Raw genomic sequence first — 17,630 nt, 5'->3', positions numbered from 1 at the left:
TTGATCAAGGCATTGAAAACTGATTGGCCACTTCAGTCATGTGATCTTGTGAGTGCGAGAAGGACATGTTTGATGAAATGCCAAATCGACTTAGAAAATTATATTTTTTAAAATTAAGGAAATAATTTACGAAAAAAAACTAAAATACTAAAACAAAAATTTTAAAAATAAAATAATAGTATTATGCGCCGATTTTGTGAGTGACGCATGCGCAGATCAAATGTATACACATGGGGAGAAAAATATTATCGGGCTTAGATAGATAAAATACATCTTTATTAAGAGTATAGGCCTGTAATAGAATCAAAGGTTTGTGACATAGCCGTTGAATTAAATATAGTAGTTTAGAGTTTAATGTACGAAGATAATATGTGGAAATAATTTTGGCAAATGTCAATTGTTTGATTATAGCTTCCCTGATTTCCTCTGTTCAACATTGTTTTACATAGATTGGGTGCGTCGATTTACCCAAATGGAACCCAAATGGAAACTCAAATGGACCTAAATAAAAATCAAATGGAATATAAAATATATATATTATACTGTATTCTCAAGTTTTTACTTATTTAAAACATAGAAAATAATGAAATTAAAAACAAAAAGAGAATATTTTAATATCATTAATTTCTTTAATTGTATTTTCAAAAATGCGATTTAATTCTATTTGTAATAACTACTGAACATAATTGATTACAAAAATGAAGTATTTGATAGTTTCTATGGCAGTAGGAACAGATGGGGGGGGGGGGAGGAGGAGGCCATGCCCCCCCCCCCCCCGCCCCTACCCCCAAATAATTTTGCCGGTATATAGGATACTATGAAAACTTCATGTTTCAAAATACAATATTAGAGATTAATAATAAAAAAATTCATTTGTAACTGTAAGTTCATTTATTTTCATCATTTTGAATAAGTATTAAAATACGATAATACATATTTAATATTCCATTTGATTTCCATTTGGGTCCATTTGTGTTTCCATTTGGGTTCCATTTGGGTAAATCGACGCGCCGCATAGATTGCATCGTTCATCAGATTTGATGATTATACGCCAAATTAATATGTTAAATACCAGTAATGGTTAAACCTTTATCGGTTTATTACCTGTTAAAATTATTAATACAGTGATACTAGTTACTTCTTTCTCTTTTCTATGTGGCTCTGATAAATACTTTAAATAGTGAATTTTCGTATTTTAAAGATGTCTGCTGATAGTGGTGCAAAACCCCCAGAGGCCACAGAGACAAAACCTGTATTGACCCCCACAACCACCACCCCTGCCAGCACAGTGACCACAACACAGAGTTCTACCTTATCAGTCACCACCCCAAAGTCCAGTTCACAACCTCTGGTAACGTTCACATGTTAGACCTGTATGGATCCCAGGGATTTATCTAGCTATTTTGTTTTACTACCGTTTTATACACAAAGGGGGAAAATGAGAGCCGCAGGCTCGATCTGAGCGCCAGAGCCGCGAGTATTTTAGGGGGGTCCGGGGGCATGCCCCCCCCCCGGAAAATTTTTAAATAAATGGAGCAAAATCCTGCATTCTTAGAGCTTCTGAGGGTCATTTGTAGACCTTTACAAAGGCCATAAAAACTTCACTTTTTAGACAAAATGTTAAATAACAAAAATAAAATTTAAACCAGGTCAGTTCTTTATTTAATTTTTTCTCTGAATATCTATCACAAATCAATTTTTCCTGTTTTTCATGTTTCACTACTAACATTGTTTTTGTTGTTACTCCATTCTTCCGATTCATAGTGATATAAGCTCCATCTTACTCATTAACACTTTTCTTTTTAACTCTATAATCGCATACGTATCTTTCAACATCATGGACATGGCACATGTTTACCGATCAATATCAAATAGAAGCTTGAATAATCTATGCGTTCTTTTAAAAGTGTTTGAATGACTAGGATGGTAAATTAGGATATGCTGTTAAACTTCAAACAGACAAAAACGGAAAATTTAAGAACGATGTTTTAAATATTCTCCGTTTAATCAGAGAATTTTCTATCTGAAAAAAAGGGGAATTTTTGCACCTTTTACAAAAGGGGAAAGGTACCATTTACCGGTAGTAAAAACAGCCTTGATAAATCCCTGGATCCAATAACTATAAATGAACGGTTAAAGATTCTGATATGTTTGTATCACTTATATTCACATTCGCATACATGGAGATCATGATTCCTTATTCAGATTTGAAGTAAATTTCAGCTCCACAAAATAGTGATGGAACGATTGTCGCCGACAATCGATTGTCGGTCGTTAGAAGCTCTTCGATGCTACTAATCGATTGTAAAATAAATGTCGCCGACATCGCTAACAAAAAATAAAATTGTCATACTTTAATTTTATTACCAAATCCAAGTGCAGAGAGCATAAAAGTAGTGATGAACGTTGAAAACATGGAAGGATTCCGTGTTTTGTTAATACTTTTACCGCCATGATTAAATATGGGGTTAGACTAATACCAGGAAACGCTAATATTGCAAGGTTTTACTATACAAAGGAAAACATAATTAGTCTAGTCAATCTTTAAACGTAATTATCATAAATACAAGTCTAACTTCTGGATAATTACTTTTAAGACTTGCAATTTTATTATTTTAACTAATCAAAACTAATTTTAAGAAAAATATACATGTATTAAATGAAAGGTGGGACTAATATCAGTAATATACCCATTGCATGGACTTTATAAAAAAAATAAAATAAATTCCCATTCTGTTTCAATAGTCTTATATGGTCCTATATTGTTTAAAGTAAACAAAATATTATTTTCCACTTTTTACAAAAGAAAGTTCAATTAACATTTTTGAATATTTTATGTAAGTAAATGTTTTTATTTGTAAAAGTCTGACAGAAATCTGAATAAGTTTCAACTTTTCTATATCAATTTTATTAAAGTTCAAAATTTCGATTTTAATCGATTATTAATCGATTATGCCCAGCCGATTATTACCGATAATCGATTCTGATTTTTTTCCGATTCCCCATCACTACCACAAAAATAAAAAACGAGTAAAGGAATTTAGGATTTCCTATTATATTTAAGATATGATTCAAAGATAAAATATAAGTTTGACAACTTGCTTTTGATTTCAGAGACCCAATTACACTTTAAAGTTTACCATGGCAGGACATACAAAGGCAGTATCTTCTGTGAAATTTAGTCCCAATGGAGAGTGGTTAGCAAGTTCTGGTATGAATTCATTATGTCCATGAACATCATTATTTACATCAAATTTTATGAGCAAAAAGAGTTTTGTGTAGTGTAATATCCCATTAAATCCATGTTTTTACTCGTAGCTGCTGACAAATTGATAAAAATTTGGGGAGCCTTTGATGGAAAATTTGAAAAGACAATTGTTGGACATAAATTGGTGAGTAGTTACTGTTTAGATGAAAGTTTTTACCCTTAAGGATACAAGCAATGGTATGCTTTGTTTGCATTGTTTTTATTTTTGAATATGAGAGTATTTATTAGTGTTGGCAAATCGGACGATTTTTAGTAACCGATTACTCGCTTAATCTTCCGATCAAGTACCTGGTTACTCGGATGATTTTTTTGTTTCCGTATTTATTATTAACCTCAGCCTTTTACTAATTGGTAAAAATAATCCACGAATGCAATGTACATTGTATATGAGTTTTAATTTATTTACAAAATTAATACAAACTTTAAAAAACACATCTTCGAACACTATTGATTATAAATGTCACTCGAAACATTCAGTTTGTTTTCGTTTAAGAAAAAAAAAATAATCAACACATGACCCTGTAATTGCTGGTTGTTTTTGTGGAGTTGTTTCAATCTAAGGTGATTTAGCATATTGTAGTTCCATCCGCATACGACAACTCCAATTCACATAATTTGCATTTGACAGATTTCGATTCAGTCGGTTTTTTAAAAATATATATCCATGCTTTAGATGTTTGCGGCGACATCTTGTGAAAGTAAGTTCCTCTAACTATCACAGGTCTATTTAGGTAATTATAACTCAGGTTTTCAAAACGTGTACCCCCTGGTAATCAAAGCCATCAATTGTATACGCTGTGAAAACCAATTAAACAAATCGATCCCAATTGTAAACCAGTAGAGCAAGCCTAACGGCAATTAACGGTAATTAATTTAGGGAAATGTGCCAATATACTAAGGGTGAAACGTTTACAGAATTTTGTAAACGTTTAAACGGATAGCAGTAAACGAAACGGTACCGTTTAAACGGGAGATATTCTATGTTGGATTTTTATGGCTACTTACTCATGAAACTCGAATTTAATAATCAATTCTTTCACTTTAATATAAGTATGAGTTGTTATTACAAATTTATTGTTGGTTATTGTGATTTAACCGTAAGAATTTGAGGCGCATTATTCATTCACTTACGACCTTGTCACCCAACTGCTTGGTTTGTTTGGCTACCGGACGTAGAAAAAATAATTGTAAAGATGGATCTTTTAAACTCGAAAAAAGTAAAACAAGACCTGCTGACTATATTGAAACTTTTCAAAGACTTGTGTGAAAAATGTATTATATTTATTTGATCAAAATATATTTATGATTCAAGTGTCGTAAAACATCGCTAGTATTAGCAACTCGGAAATCGGAATTAATTATGTTAGCCCGTATCGGGTTTTAGATATTTTCATTCAATATGTTTCCGGTATAGATTGTTGCTTATCGGATTCTTGCTTGTCAAATGGTCAAAGACGGTGTTTCTTTTGTAAATTATGAAATAAAACAATTTGTTTGTGTTAAACTTTATTTCTGATAGACATTGATAATGACCTTCGTGTAAACGTTTACTCAAACTGTAAACGTTTAGAGCATATAATCGAAACGTCGCCGTTTACACGTGTAATCGTTTCGCCCTTACAAAATACATTTACAAACCGCATACAAAATCATTTTATACGTATTTACTATGAAAAATGTATTTTTATCCGAGTAACCGAATAGCAGTTTTACTAACCGATACTCGCATCGTTCGACGGTTAACCGGGTACTCGTTGCCAACACTAGTTTTTATGTATGTTAACTGCATTTAAATACTCAATATTTGGACTTTTATTTAAACATTTTCTCTTGATTGCAGGGAATATCTGATGTAGCCTGGTCTTCAGACAGTAAGCTATTAGCAAGTGCTTCAGATGACAAAACACTCAAGATTTGGGATTTTGCCACTGTAAGAAAATTACATTGTTTCATCATAGAATTCTAAGATCTGTGTAGTTTGATAGAATAATTATGCAAATGACAAACTAAAATAAAATACGTATCGTACATTTGAAAGATCAGTTTATAAAAGAAAGAAAATTAAATTCTTTATTTGTAGGGTAAATGCCTGAAGACTCTGAAAGGCCACACAAACTATGTGTTCTGCTGTAACTTTAATCCACAGTCCAATCTCATTGTGTCGGGATCTGTAAGTAGCAGCTAAGGAAATTATAATTTGCTGGCATACACTGTGTATAAAGGATGCATTGACTAAATGTCTAAAGATATATGTGTTTACAAACAGCCTAACCTCATTATCTTGACCTGGATGTGATCTAGAAAGAACTTTGAGAGTGAAATATTCAGGGTTAAAAACTTAGAAATACATGTATGTGGTTGGGATTTCCATTTCAGATTGTCAATTTGTCATATCCTTGATATTTGAAGTATCAGTGTTCAAAGTTAAACTGCATATAAGAAAGAATTTACTTTTGAATATACATGTATGTACAGTGTATATGCTTCAAGTCTAGTTCACAACTTCCCCAAATCATAGCCTCCAACTTGATGACTCTTGGAAGAGTTTATATTCCAGTTATCTGCTCTTGACTATTTTAGAGATTGACTTTGTTTGATTAATTAAATATTGTCACAAATAAACTTGAACATTGTTTTTGCATGAGGGATCTACTCTTCCATTTCTGAAGTTAATAAATTTTATATGTTGCAATTTCTTTTTCCTCTCACTAATATGCATTTGTTTATTACAGTTTGATGAGAGTGTGAGGATATGGGATGTAAAAACTGGAAAATGTCTAAAGACCCTCCCAGCCCATTCAGATCCGGTCACAGCTGTAAGTAAGCAACTCATGTCAGCCAGTAAGTCAGTGCTAAGTACACTGAAAAGACTGTTAAAACCCAAAGAAGATACTCCATAATTATTTTTATTTCCTTTTTTGAAAAAATGTCTTGAATCATCTTTAGGTGTTTAGTTGTTAAACATGGTCTCTTACGCCTGAAAAACTGTGTTAAGTTTCTGAGAAAAAATTTTTTAAGGATAGATGATTAATATAAAACTGAACATATTTGACTGATTTCGTTTTTAAAAAAAAAGGAAAAAAAAGAGCATCATGAAAAGCGTATGCATACAGAGCATCATGAAAAGTTTATACATACACGTATACATACATGTACGTATACAAATAAATAATTTTGATTGTTTAGAATTATACATAATCTGTCATAGAAATAAGACCCTCTCCAGTATAATGTATGCATCTTTGATAAATATATCCATTTTTTGACAGGTTCACTTCAACAGAGATGGGTCACTCATAGTATCCAGTAGTTATGATGGACTCTGGTAAGTCAGTGGTCTAAGAAATTAAACATGAGTTAATTACAGTACTTGACAAAGCCATGATAAAAAGTGTTTTGGTAGTAAAGAAGATTATAGTTAGATACATGTATATTTTATTTACTTTTCTTACCCTGTCAAGGGAATACTTAAATTAGAAAAAGAATTGAAAATGGGGGAGGATAAGGATTTCAATATCTCAACAATTAGTAATAATTTTTGTTTTTTATTTCAGTCGAATCTGGGACACAGCTTCAGGACAGTGTTTAAAAACATTGATAGGTATGCATTCAAAATCTTACAGAGATCATTGTATCACAATGTATTTATGAAGTACATTAAAATTGTACAGTAGGTCACATAGTTTTATGTAATGAATTTTATACATGTAAAAAGAATTATGATTTGTCATTCATTCTCCATAAGTATGAATTTAACCTACAAGGGTACTTTGGACAGTGACTGGAGATACATGTATTCTTCATGAAACTTCAGGATTATTTATACTGGGGAAAATTTTTTTGAATACACAGAAGGGTTGCAACACATTCGATTCATGTACTTTGTAACTTTTCAGATGATGACAACCCCCCAGTGTCTTTTGTGAAATTCTCCCCCAATGGAAAATATATCTTGGCAGCAACACTAGACAAGTAAGCATGAAAAAGACAACTCTCAGTGGGATTTGATGTGTACATGAATGCAACTGATGTTTGGTAGAAATTTACCTTAAGTTGGATATTTTATTTGTAGCACTCTGAAGTTATGGGACTACAGCAAAGGAAAGGTAATTTCAGAAATTGTAGTTTATTTTATTTTTAATTAAATGAACCTCCTGTAAGTTATTTTTATTTGCAAATGTTTGAGCTATTATCCATTTGTCATGTTACATTGTTTTGTTCATCATAAAAGCTAATAAAAACTAAATATGAGTGAATGACAATGCAATGTTTTAATTGTTGCAGTGTCTCAAGACATACACGGGACACAAGAATGAAAAGTATTGTATATTTGCCAACTTTTCTGTGACAGGTGGAAAGGTAAGAACTAAGATTTTCTATCCTCCCTGGTTAATATACAATTTTTATTATTATTGTCTATAGTTCACAAATGTCTCAATGGCTCAAACTAGATATGATGCTCAGCCCATATGTAAGGTCTGTATACATGTATGTAGGAGTTGAACGCGTCAAGAAGCTACATGTATATTTGTATTATATACTTAATTTTTTTATTAGTGGATTGTGTCGGGATCTGAAGATAATCTGGTTTACATCTGGAATCTTCAAACAAAGGAGGTTGTTCAGAAACTACAGGGACACACAGGTGAGCTAAATAACAACAGGGTTAAAGTTCAGAATGTTACAATTATAACATATACAGTCAAACTTCATTATCTCAAACCTGATGGAACTAAGGAAAAACTTTGAGATATCCGAGAATTCGAGATATCGAAGGTAAAATACTTCAAGAATTTGAGGGTGGGACTTCCAAATCACTTCGACATATCCGTGGTATTCGAGATATTGGAGTTCGAGATACCGAAGTTCAACTGTATTACAGTTGTTACATGTGTTACAAGTATTACATGTGCTACAAATGTGTGTCACAAGTATTACATGGTCATGGGAACCAGGGGGTGGGCAGGTTTTTGATAGTTGATAGTGCTCCAAGCTAAAAATGTATTTCTGTGCCTCCTCAAACTGAAATTGTTTTCTACAGGCCTGTATTACATATATATCAGATCAAGGAAAGCTTAATCTTGTTTTAATTTATTATAGATGTGGTTTTGTGCTGTGCCTGTCATCCTACAGAGAATATCATTGCATCGGCAGCTTTAGAAAATGACAAAACAATTAAACTGTGGAAAAGTGATGTGTGACCCATGTAAGGGATTAAGACAGGGGATTGTCAAACATTCATACGGGCCTGTTGAAAAACAACTCCTCAAAGAGTTCAGGGGGTGTAAAATGGCATGATCTGTGTTTTATGTGGAACATGAGATGATGAAGACAAGTTTTGCAAAGCTGGAATTTCAAATGAAACCGAGAAACAACAACAAAAATAGTTGGATGTCATTGCAAAGTGGAGTCCATTGAACAATGATACCTCTATTATTACGTTATCTCAGATTCATCGCTAAAATCATGTTTCCATTGAGAAGCATCCTTCATAACTTTTCTGCTTTTTTGTACTTTTAATAAGACTAGAGTAAAATTAAGCATTCAGATTTGTTATATTGTTGACTTTATGCAAAAACCTTAATTATTGGTATCTGTATGTACATATACAGTAGGTAGAATGTCCTTTTACATTGCAGCAGTTGATGTATTGAATTCAATACATTGTTACCTATTTAGGTAATAAATCTTTTTAAACTTTACTAATACAATAAAACGTCAAATAATCTGTTCCTTTTCTGCACTTTTCTGCTGAATTTGGCGTTGGTTCACTATACTGTAAACGTATTACATTTGGCTGTGTATTCTTTTTAGTGCCTTTCGCGGAAAACAGCCTCCGCTAAATCAAGTACATCGCTAAATGCTTTGTGTATCAAAGTTTATGTAACGCACATTCAAAAAGCGCTAAATCAAATCTATGCCAACTTGTTGAAAATTCAGTTTCCACCAAATATCGTACATGCCAAATATAATACATTTACAGTATGTAGATGTACCCTGGAAACAGCTTTACTCTGATGCCTTGGCCTATAATACTTCAATAGAGCCCACTAATGGATAGAGATCTCTTATTGCAATATTCTGTGATATTTCTAACTGGCAAGTCTCCCATGTAGGGCTGGGCAAAAATATCAATATTTCGGTCCGTATATTGCAATACATTGACAAAAAATATCGCAATACGTTTTTGTAATATCGATATATCGGCAAATTGCTTAGACTGAGGAATTTTATCATTTAATATGAAAAATGTAATATAAAAGGCTTGTTATTAAGCCAAACGGTAAGACAGAAGCTGTTCTATGGATGTATTTCAGAGCATAACTTTAATAAAATCATCAGGATTTTTTTCCTTTTGGTTACATTTTATAGTTATGTACATTCTACATGTAAATTAAAGTTAAAATAATAAGGAAATGCCATTGTAATTTTCATTGAAAATATTGCAATTCATACCGCAATACAGTTTGAAATATCGCAATACAAAATTTCTGGCCAATACTCAGCCCTACTCCCGTGTGGCACAGTGGTTTATAGAGCGTCCGCTCTAGAGTTGCGAAGTACGGAGTTAATCCATATGTCGGGGGTTCAAATCCCACTGGCGGATTTAGAGGGGGGCCCGGGCCCCCCCTTTTGTGTAAAAAAAAATACACAATATTTGATAAATCAATGTGTTTTTGGTGTGGTTGTAGGCCCCTACCCTGACCTCAAACTGGTCGGGCCCCCCCTTTTCAAAATTTCTGGATCCGCCACTGTTATCCCACTGTGGGACTTACAGACCGGTCCTTTGGATGAGACCGTATAAACCGAGGTCCCATGTCGCTGTAGGTGCTGGCACGAAAAAAACATCCCTCCCTGCTCAAAGGCCCTGAGTGCCGAGTAAAGGACAAAGTTTTCAGCTCTATTCATCGGCAAGTGGTGGCGTCTCCATATGAGTGAAAAATTCTTGAGAGGGACGTTAAATAATGTACCAGTATGGTACAATCAATCAATCTACCACAAACAAACGCATACACAAGCGCCTTACTATATCCCCTCCAACTCCATTGCGAGGGGATAATAAGGTCTTTGCCAAAAGTACACCTATGAAAGCTTCATTCAATTTTATAGATCAAAAATTCCAATTTCCATTACTGAATTTGTAAATAAAAAAATTAAAAAGATGTGATGACACAGCTTAGTAGACTAAGTATTTAGTATATAAGTGAAGTAATGACAAACATTGTTCATATCTGTTTACTTCCTTACTGGTAATGATAGCTTCCTGTTTACCCGTGTGTATAAAACTCTTATAGGGGCTAAAACAACATTTCACAAAAAGGTAACTTTTTTACTTGTCGTGTTTTTAAAGTGATTTACAAATGCTACTGCCAATTCTTTTATATCTAGGCTACATGTTAAAGGTAAATAAAAAACAACAACAGCGATTATACTTTGATCAACTGTTTTAAATTCGTGATGCTAGACAAACATTTTTAAAGCTTCCAATATACCTGTTCTACGCGGAAATTTAATATTTCTTGAAAAGTAACCATTTCATCTTTTTCAAATGAAAAGAAGAAAATACTTTTTTTTAATACAATCATGTGTCTGTCGCAACGCGAAGAGTATGTGTAAGATAAGGGAAATGAATGCAATGGTACATGTATTTGCTTTACAAATAAACACAGCTTTATTCTTTTTAAGGGATAATAAACTTTGAAAGATGTATCATTTATAACTTGGTTTAATAGGGCGGAAAAGTTGTGTGCTGAAAACTCTACACGTTGGTTTTATATACATGTATCCTTTGATTTGGATCGAGAATTAAACAACAGAAAGTTTATTTGTGTGGAAAAATGTTTCAAGTAATCTCTCTCTCTCTCTCTTCATAAAGAATCCTATTTTCTCTTCAGTAAACCCAACGGCGTATTTCAAGTCAAGCTCGAGCTTTATATGATCAGCAATTAATTATTCATTAACAAGGCTGCTTGTCACGGGCCCCTAGGGAGGAAAACATCTCTGACAACAGCAGACTTTCACAGTGCAGCAACTAGTAAGTATTAATTTTTTTTTTAAATACGCATTATATTGCATATATAGAAGGATGCCTTAAATACGATTCGTGTAAAATTTCTTTTCTGAAAGTCGCTTTCGCGTTAGCCATCTATTCCTAACGGTAAATTTAAACGACGACAATTGCATGTGCACCCCTCCACTTTCGCAATCATATCTTCAATGCATGTTGATATTTTACATTTTTAAATAATTAAAAGTGGCCTGCCAGGAGAGAATGAAGATGCCATATCGTAGCTTGGTGACATCAGCTCAATCAACACGGAAGCTGGTGGCAAGGAACACAGTTGGGCGTTGGGGAGCAGGTATGACACCCCCTCCCCCCAGTACTTACTGAGTAGATTGGACTTTTACACATTGTCATCCAGTCGTATGACATGTACAAAGAGCTTTGGTCGTTTTTTTCTGTCCAGTGCAGCAATGAAGGGACGGGAGGGGACTTGCTTCCTTACCCCCCCTTCAGTAATTTTAACATCTTATAGTAAACAATAGAAAACGTAGTTAATCTGCCGCTGTTTCCTCTCAATATTGCATGATCTGATAAGCTTTAGTTTTTTCCCCTTTTCAATGACTTATTTTTGCTGGGTTGTGCCCCTCCCCCCAAAAGAGATCGAGGAAGTTATTTCCTGTGGGGGTAGTGCATAATCAAGGATTAGTTATCAGTGGAAGGGGGCACTACCAATCAGAAATTCCATGACGAGAAAACGGGTCATCAGACGTTATTATCGAGGGGGCAGGGAGACAAGCATACATGTAGTAGTATTTTTCTATACTTTATACCCTATAAATTCATTCGGCAAAATTATTGGGGGCAGCCCCACACCCTTTCGACCATAACATTCATACATTTAATAAATCAGACTTCATTTTATAAAGGTAAACACATCCTATTGCATTTTTACAAGATAAACAGCTTTTTGGCAAACAAAATCTCATTTAATCAACTTCAGGGTATATATTATCGTGATTCATAGAATATATAACATAGTAACATAATTAGCAGCATGGGAAAGCAGAAGTAGACGTCTGAGATAACTGGTAAAAGATGATTAGAACAAAGTAATTAGCCAAACAAATGAAAGACGATGTTACTATGGTATATCTAAACAGGAAGTTAATTATAGAGAAAAAAAAACTTTAATCAATATTGAAACTCATCAAGGATTATATGTGTGCAGATCCTGAGAATTTTAGGTAGGATGTTACTATTTCCAATCAAGAATTATTATGGAATATTCTAGAAAAAAGGCAAAACAGTAACACCCCACCCCATCCCCCCAAAACCCAAAGGAATGAATGGAAATGACAATACAAAAAAACAATTCTTTTTTTTTCTTTAACACAAGGGGTTTACCTCACTTAGGGGGTCCAAATAAGTCAGCCTGTCAATAAGTCAATCAGATACCTGGGCATTGTTAATCTTAAATGACACTGAAAACTCGGGGAGGGGGGATGTTATGTTTATCTTGGATATACTTTTTATCCCCCCGAAACTTTGTCCTGTCAGTCCGTCTGTCTGTCTGTCCGCAAAAACCTTAACCTTTCCCATAACTTTCGAGAGGGTGGGGCTATGGCTTTCATATTTCACAGGTGTATTCCCTGTGAGAAGACCTTTCTTTGGGTACCACCAAATTTGACCTCTTGACCTTGGCGGTTGACCTACTTTTACAAAAAATACCACACTTTAACCTTGACCATAACTTATGAACACTTTGAGCTAGGACTTTTATACTTCACATATGTATTCACCTTTCAGTCGGCATAAATATTTTTGATCTTGACCTTAGCGTTCGATCCATTTTTTATACCCCGCTTGAAAAGTGGGAGGGTATACTGTAATCGGTATGTCCGCAGGCACGTAGCAACATTAGCTTTACTATTGAAAATGTCCATTGAAAGGTTAGTTGACCCCCTCACTTCTTACCACAGTAAAGTGTTATCAAGGAGATGTAGTATTGTATGCAAAAAAAAATTGGAAGTGAAAGGGAGTTGGAATTGAAAACAGTTGGCCACCTCCCCCCCCCCCCCCCAACGAAAAGAAATAGGATTTTCGAGTTTTGGCATTTTTTTCTTGCTTGTCAACTTTTACAGGTAAGTAAAAAAAAAATTTCTCTGGCTGCCCCCCCCCCTCCCACTTTCAAAAACGATGCTACGTGCCTAGCTGGTCCGTCCGCCCGTCTGTCTGTTACGCTTTGGGGTACCCATCTCTTATCCGCAACTCCTCTTATACCACTGAGTGAAATTTAATGAAACTTTCACAGAATCTTTATTACATATTGCCATTGTGACCTCTTACTTTACTTTTTGATCCGACACACATTTTGGGTTTCCCGGCCACAGCAAAACATCGACTTTGCCATTATAAACAATATGGGAAGCGGGGGGTATCATTTAGTGAGCTCTAGTTTTTAAATGCTAACCTTGGCCATAACTTTTGCATGAACAGTTAGAACTAAGGCTTTCATATTTCACAGGTGTATTCATTGTAACAAGACCTTTGGATACCAACAATTTGACCTTGACCTTAGGAGTTTGACGTGCATTTGAGAAAATTCAACCCTCATGGGGAATGTTTCATTCCCTCTGCCAGTTTACCCTTTTATATACAATCAATTCATTTTTTACGCAAGTATTTAGAAAACTCGAAAATGTCGAATTGCGAGTAAGTGAATTCGCGAGCAAACTGATGATTAAGAATTTTTTACACACATTTCATGTATGTGAGAGGTTCTTTTCTTCTTCCGAAATTACGCGAAATAAATCCCGCAAATAATTATGCTTAGGAATTCTACAAAATATTATACAAATGATGGAGTGGTTGCTTTCTAAGGTCTACCGTAATTCTGAAAATGAATACTAAAAGCAGACAAACAGACGGACAGGGCAAAAACTACATGTATCTACCCCCAAATCTTTGATTATGGAGGCATCAAATTAATATACCTGTATCATTTGCTTATGAACATTTAAAATATAATTTCAATAAACATATACCTTTCCAGAGGTCTTCATTGGGTTGACTTTGATTTTCTTGGGATGGCATGTCTACTTTGCTATTATTGGTAAGTTTTTTTTTATATACATTGTATACACTTTCTAAGAATGTGTTGTTCATATTATATCTACTTCATCATCTAATTGCATGCAGTCGAGATAAAAAAAAATCACGATTCAAAGGATCAGATGTGAAAAAAATACGTAAGATCATTTTACTTCATATTTCCAAGGTGCATCCCACAAGACAGAGTGTAGGGACATCCCTTTGCTGCCGGTAGTAATGGTTTTACTGGGTAGTACAGGAATTATCAAATGTTTATCATTCCTGCTACAACTGTCCATCGTTTTTACCACTTGGAGGAAGAACAAACATGAGGGGGCAGATTTCATGAGCGAGACCAGTGGGCTGGACAATAGCATGAACTGGACCTACGTCATCGTACTTTTAGCAGGTGCCCTTCTGAATCCAGTCTTTCTATTAACTAAGTATTGTTAAAAATACCTGCACGTGTCGTTCCAGGTCAATACAAGGATTTATTTCCTCTACATTGATCTAAAAATAGATCGGGATATTCCAAATTGTGGAAAGCTATTTAAACTACTATAACTTTTTTTCATGTGAAGATAAGTTAAGCTTTCTTATTGTATTTTTTCCTTATCTCATGACTCAATATGACTATTCTACAAATTGTTGCCCCTTCATAAAAAATAAATCAGTCACAGATCATTTGCAAATTAAGTGTATTGGGAGGGGGCAGGGGGTATGCCCCTCTTTTCATAGGCTTAAGCTATAAGCAGGACTTTTAACTGTACGGATATATTTTTTAATGCAAGTTCAAGTTGTAATCCAGTTATCCAGTATAACACCACAGGACTATTATAAGAATCTCTCTTGGTTCACTCATTCTGTCTAGTAATTTACTTCCCTGACTACCAATTTTAGTCTTATTTAGTCCATACTATGTATACCAGAACTATTTATGAATGATCCCTTTCATTTGCAGTTACATATAAATGGGTAAATCCTTATTTCATTGGCAAAAAACGCATTTTACACTTGACCATGTAACTGTTCCAACGCACCTGTTCAGACCCTTTCTGTTACTATATCCCTGTGTACATTTTGTCTCTCTGTATATACAGGTGACATAGCGGCCTTCACTAAGGAGGACACCAGCTGTAACAGCCTAATGTTCTACACAGCCTACTACACCTTTATAGTCATGACAGTCATTATCAGTGGTCTGTTCCTGCTGGACTTCTCTGTGTTTGTATACAAACGCTGTCATCCTAAGAAGGATGATGAAGACGAGGATATCGACGATGACTGATGTGTGAAAGTTACATTCCACTTAACTACTTGTATATTCTAATTAAAATATTTAAAATATAGGTTTCCCCTTTTTAAAAACATACTTTGCAAGATTTTTTCAAAGCAGATGTAAGTTCTTATGAATAATTTGCAATTACAGTTGTTACGGCTAACTGTACAGAGGGCATTATAAACCATGTGACAAACTGCAGTAAAATAAAGTCCAGTAAAATGTAATGGTAAATAATGCACAATACACAAGCAAAACATTGAATTAATGTCTATCTATTCCTGTTGTTCTTCTAAAACAGAACTCTGTACAAATATTTATCACTTTATTAATACATGTACATGTACTTTCTCTATAGGAGAGGTGTTAACATTCCAAAAATAGATGTGAAAGTATGTATTTTTACATGAATAGACATGTTAATACAAGTGTAGAGAGGAATATAATCATTGGTTTACTTTTTATACGTATCCAAATACATCTGACATGAACAATGTGCTTAAAAAATCTACAAATTTTACTTGCATTAACTTAACTTTGAATAAATGCTAGTAATATTATGTGAAAACTTTATTTTTTATGTTTCAGGGCCTCACTATTAATCTGTAAAACAAGAGTACAAGTACTTCCTTCACAAAACACCTTTTCTAAATATAATGAAAGAAAGCAAGGGGACTAGAATAAACAAAGAGGTATCAAAGGGAAATAAAAATTGCACTTTATATGGGTCAATCCTTAATACATCATGCACATGTATCTTGACAAAAGGGAGAGGGGGTGTAACTAAAATACATAAGCACTTTCAATAGCAACAAACGATTCATAAGACTACTCATATATACATGTACATCAAACAGGTAAATAAATTAAAACAATATAATATACAAAACTTGAACATTAAACATGGTCCAATTAAAAAGCAAATTACACAAAAACATTAAATGCCACAATAAGTGAACAAAGCAACCTTTGATTAGATGTTAGTACAAAAAATATATATACAGAATGAGATTTAAGTTACATGAAAACATGCTATTGATTTATCGATTCCCCAATATGTAATTCAGCACCAATTACAAGAAAGAATTCTACAGGATATTTCCAAAAAAATTTTCTATGTACAACTTCATAATTTTACTTCCAGTGTGGCCAATCAGCAAAGTCCCCTTAAAGTCATATTTTGTATAAAAAGTCTAGGTTAGAAGTGCTGAAAAGCCACAGGGAAAGGTGTCATTTGTGATTATAGTTCCAGTGATTCCTTAATTTGTATAAATTGAAATTACAGCATAGATAGTAATTATAAATGTTTATCCATGTAGAAATATTAAGATTATTGATATTAAAATTGTATACTTTAATAATTTATGAATTATTGAAATACATTACATTTATAGATGTACAATATTATGCTTTGAATCTGACCATTAATTCCAGGTAGATAACCATATGTGTAGATTGGTGATACATGTTTCAAACAGCATATTTATATGTGTTCATTATGTTGTTGAAGTTCAAAAGAGATAAAACTGCACTCAGTAACTGAAAAAAGAAATTCAGAGCCAAACAAGAGTGTATCTGTTTCACACAAATGACATCTTTCCCAGGTGCTCTAGTCATAAGGAGCTGGAGTCCTGGTGAGATTCCTCCTCGGGGGTGTGAGGAGTCAGGGAGGGGACCGAAGAGGACCTTCCCCTCATCAGGATGTTCAGCTGCATCAGCTGATTCTTAATGAGTCCCAAGTCAATGTCCAGCCCCATCAGGACAAATAGACCTGTCAAAAAGCACAGAAATAAACATCCTTAAACACAAAGTATCCTCTCAGAGACTTACGAATCTCATTCAAGACCTGAGGCTCAAAGTCCCAGGACTGAGTTCATATATAGTCTCAAGATCTAGTCTGGGACACAGCAGTTGATCTCAAATTTTGTATAAAAAGTCTCTTGCTTTACAGCATCTACAGTTCTTTAATGACCTTTAACTTAATCAAA

General features: G+C 34.0%; 2 protein-coding genes across 3 annotated transcripts in view; one reads left to right on the top strand and one right to left on the bottom strand.

Moving 5' to 3' along the window:
* Window positions 1-170: 170 nt before the first annotated feature.
* LOC134237309 (WD repeat-containing protein 5) lies at window positions 171-16,202 on the top strand. Of its 2 annotated transcripts, XM_062719408.1 has the most exons (17): window positions 171-309; window positions 1,202-1,351; window positions 3,115-3,211; window positions 3,319-3,392; window positions 5,109-5,198; window positions 5,349-5,438; window positions 6,001-6,084; window positions 6,538-6,593; window positions 6,823-6,869; window positions 7,165-7,240; window positions 7,341-7,374; window positions 7,553-7,627; window positions 7,826-7,913; window positions 11,524-11,628; window positions 14,326-14,385; window positions 14,551-14,772; window positions 15,464-16,202. In XM_062719408.1, the coding sequence occupies exons 2-17, from the start codon at window positions 1,202-1,204 to the stop codon at window positions 15,649-15,651; spliced, it is 1,536 nt and encodes a 511-aa protein (XP_062575392.1). In that variant the 5' UTR covers window positions 171-309; the 3' UTR covers window positions 15,652-16,202. The 2 variants fall into 2 exon arrangements, with proteins under 2 accessions (XP_062575392.1, XP_062575391.1); XM_062719407.1 differs by lacking the exons at window positions 11,524-11,628; window positions 14,326-14,385; window positions 14,551-14,772; window positions 15,464-16,202 and adding an exon at window positions 8,369-8,996.
* LOC134237310 (protein furry-like) overlaps window positions 15,951-17,630 on the bottom strand; it is a 35,677-nt gene continuing 33,997 nt past the window's right edge. The window contains 1 exon segment of the mRNA XM_062719409.1: window positions 15,951-17,413. Within this exon segment, the coding sequence (XP_062575393.1) occupies window positions 17,256-17,413 (158 nt within the window). The 3' untranslated portion in view covers window positions 15,951-17,255.

This window comes from Saccostrea cucullata, unplaced genomic scaffold (genome assembly GCF_032062105.1).
Source record: "Saccostrea cucullata isolate Sc308-1 unplaced genomic scaffold, CSIRO_AGI_Scuc_v1 ctg16, whole genome shotgun sequence".
Lineage (NCBI taxonomy): Eukaryota > Metazoa > Mollusca > Bivalvia > Ostreida > Ostreidae > Saccostrea > Saccostrea cuccullata.
Note: the sequence above shows the minus strand (reverse complement) of the source record. Positions and strands in the feature narration are given on the sequence as shown.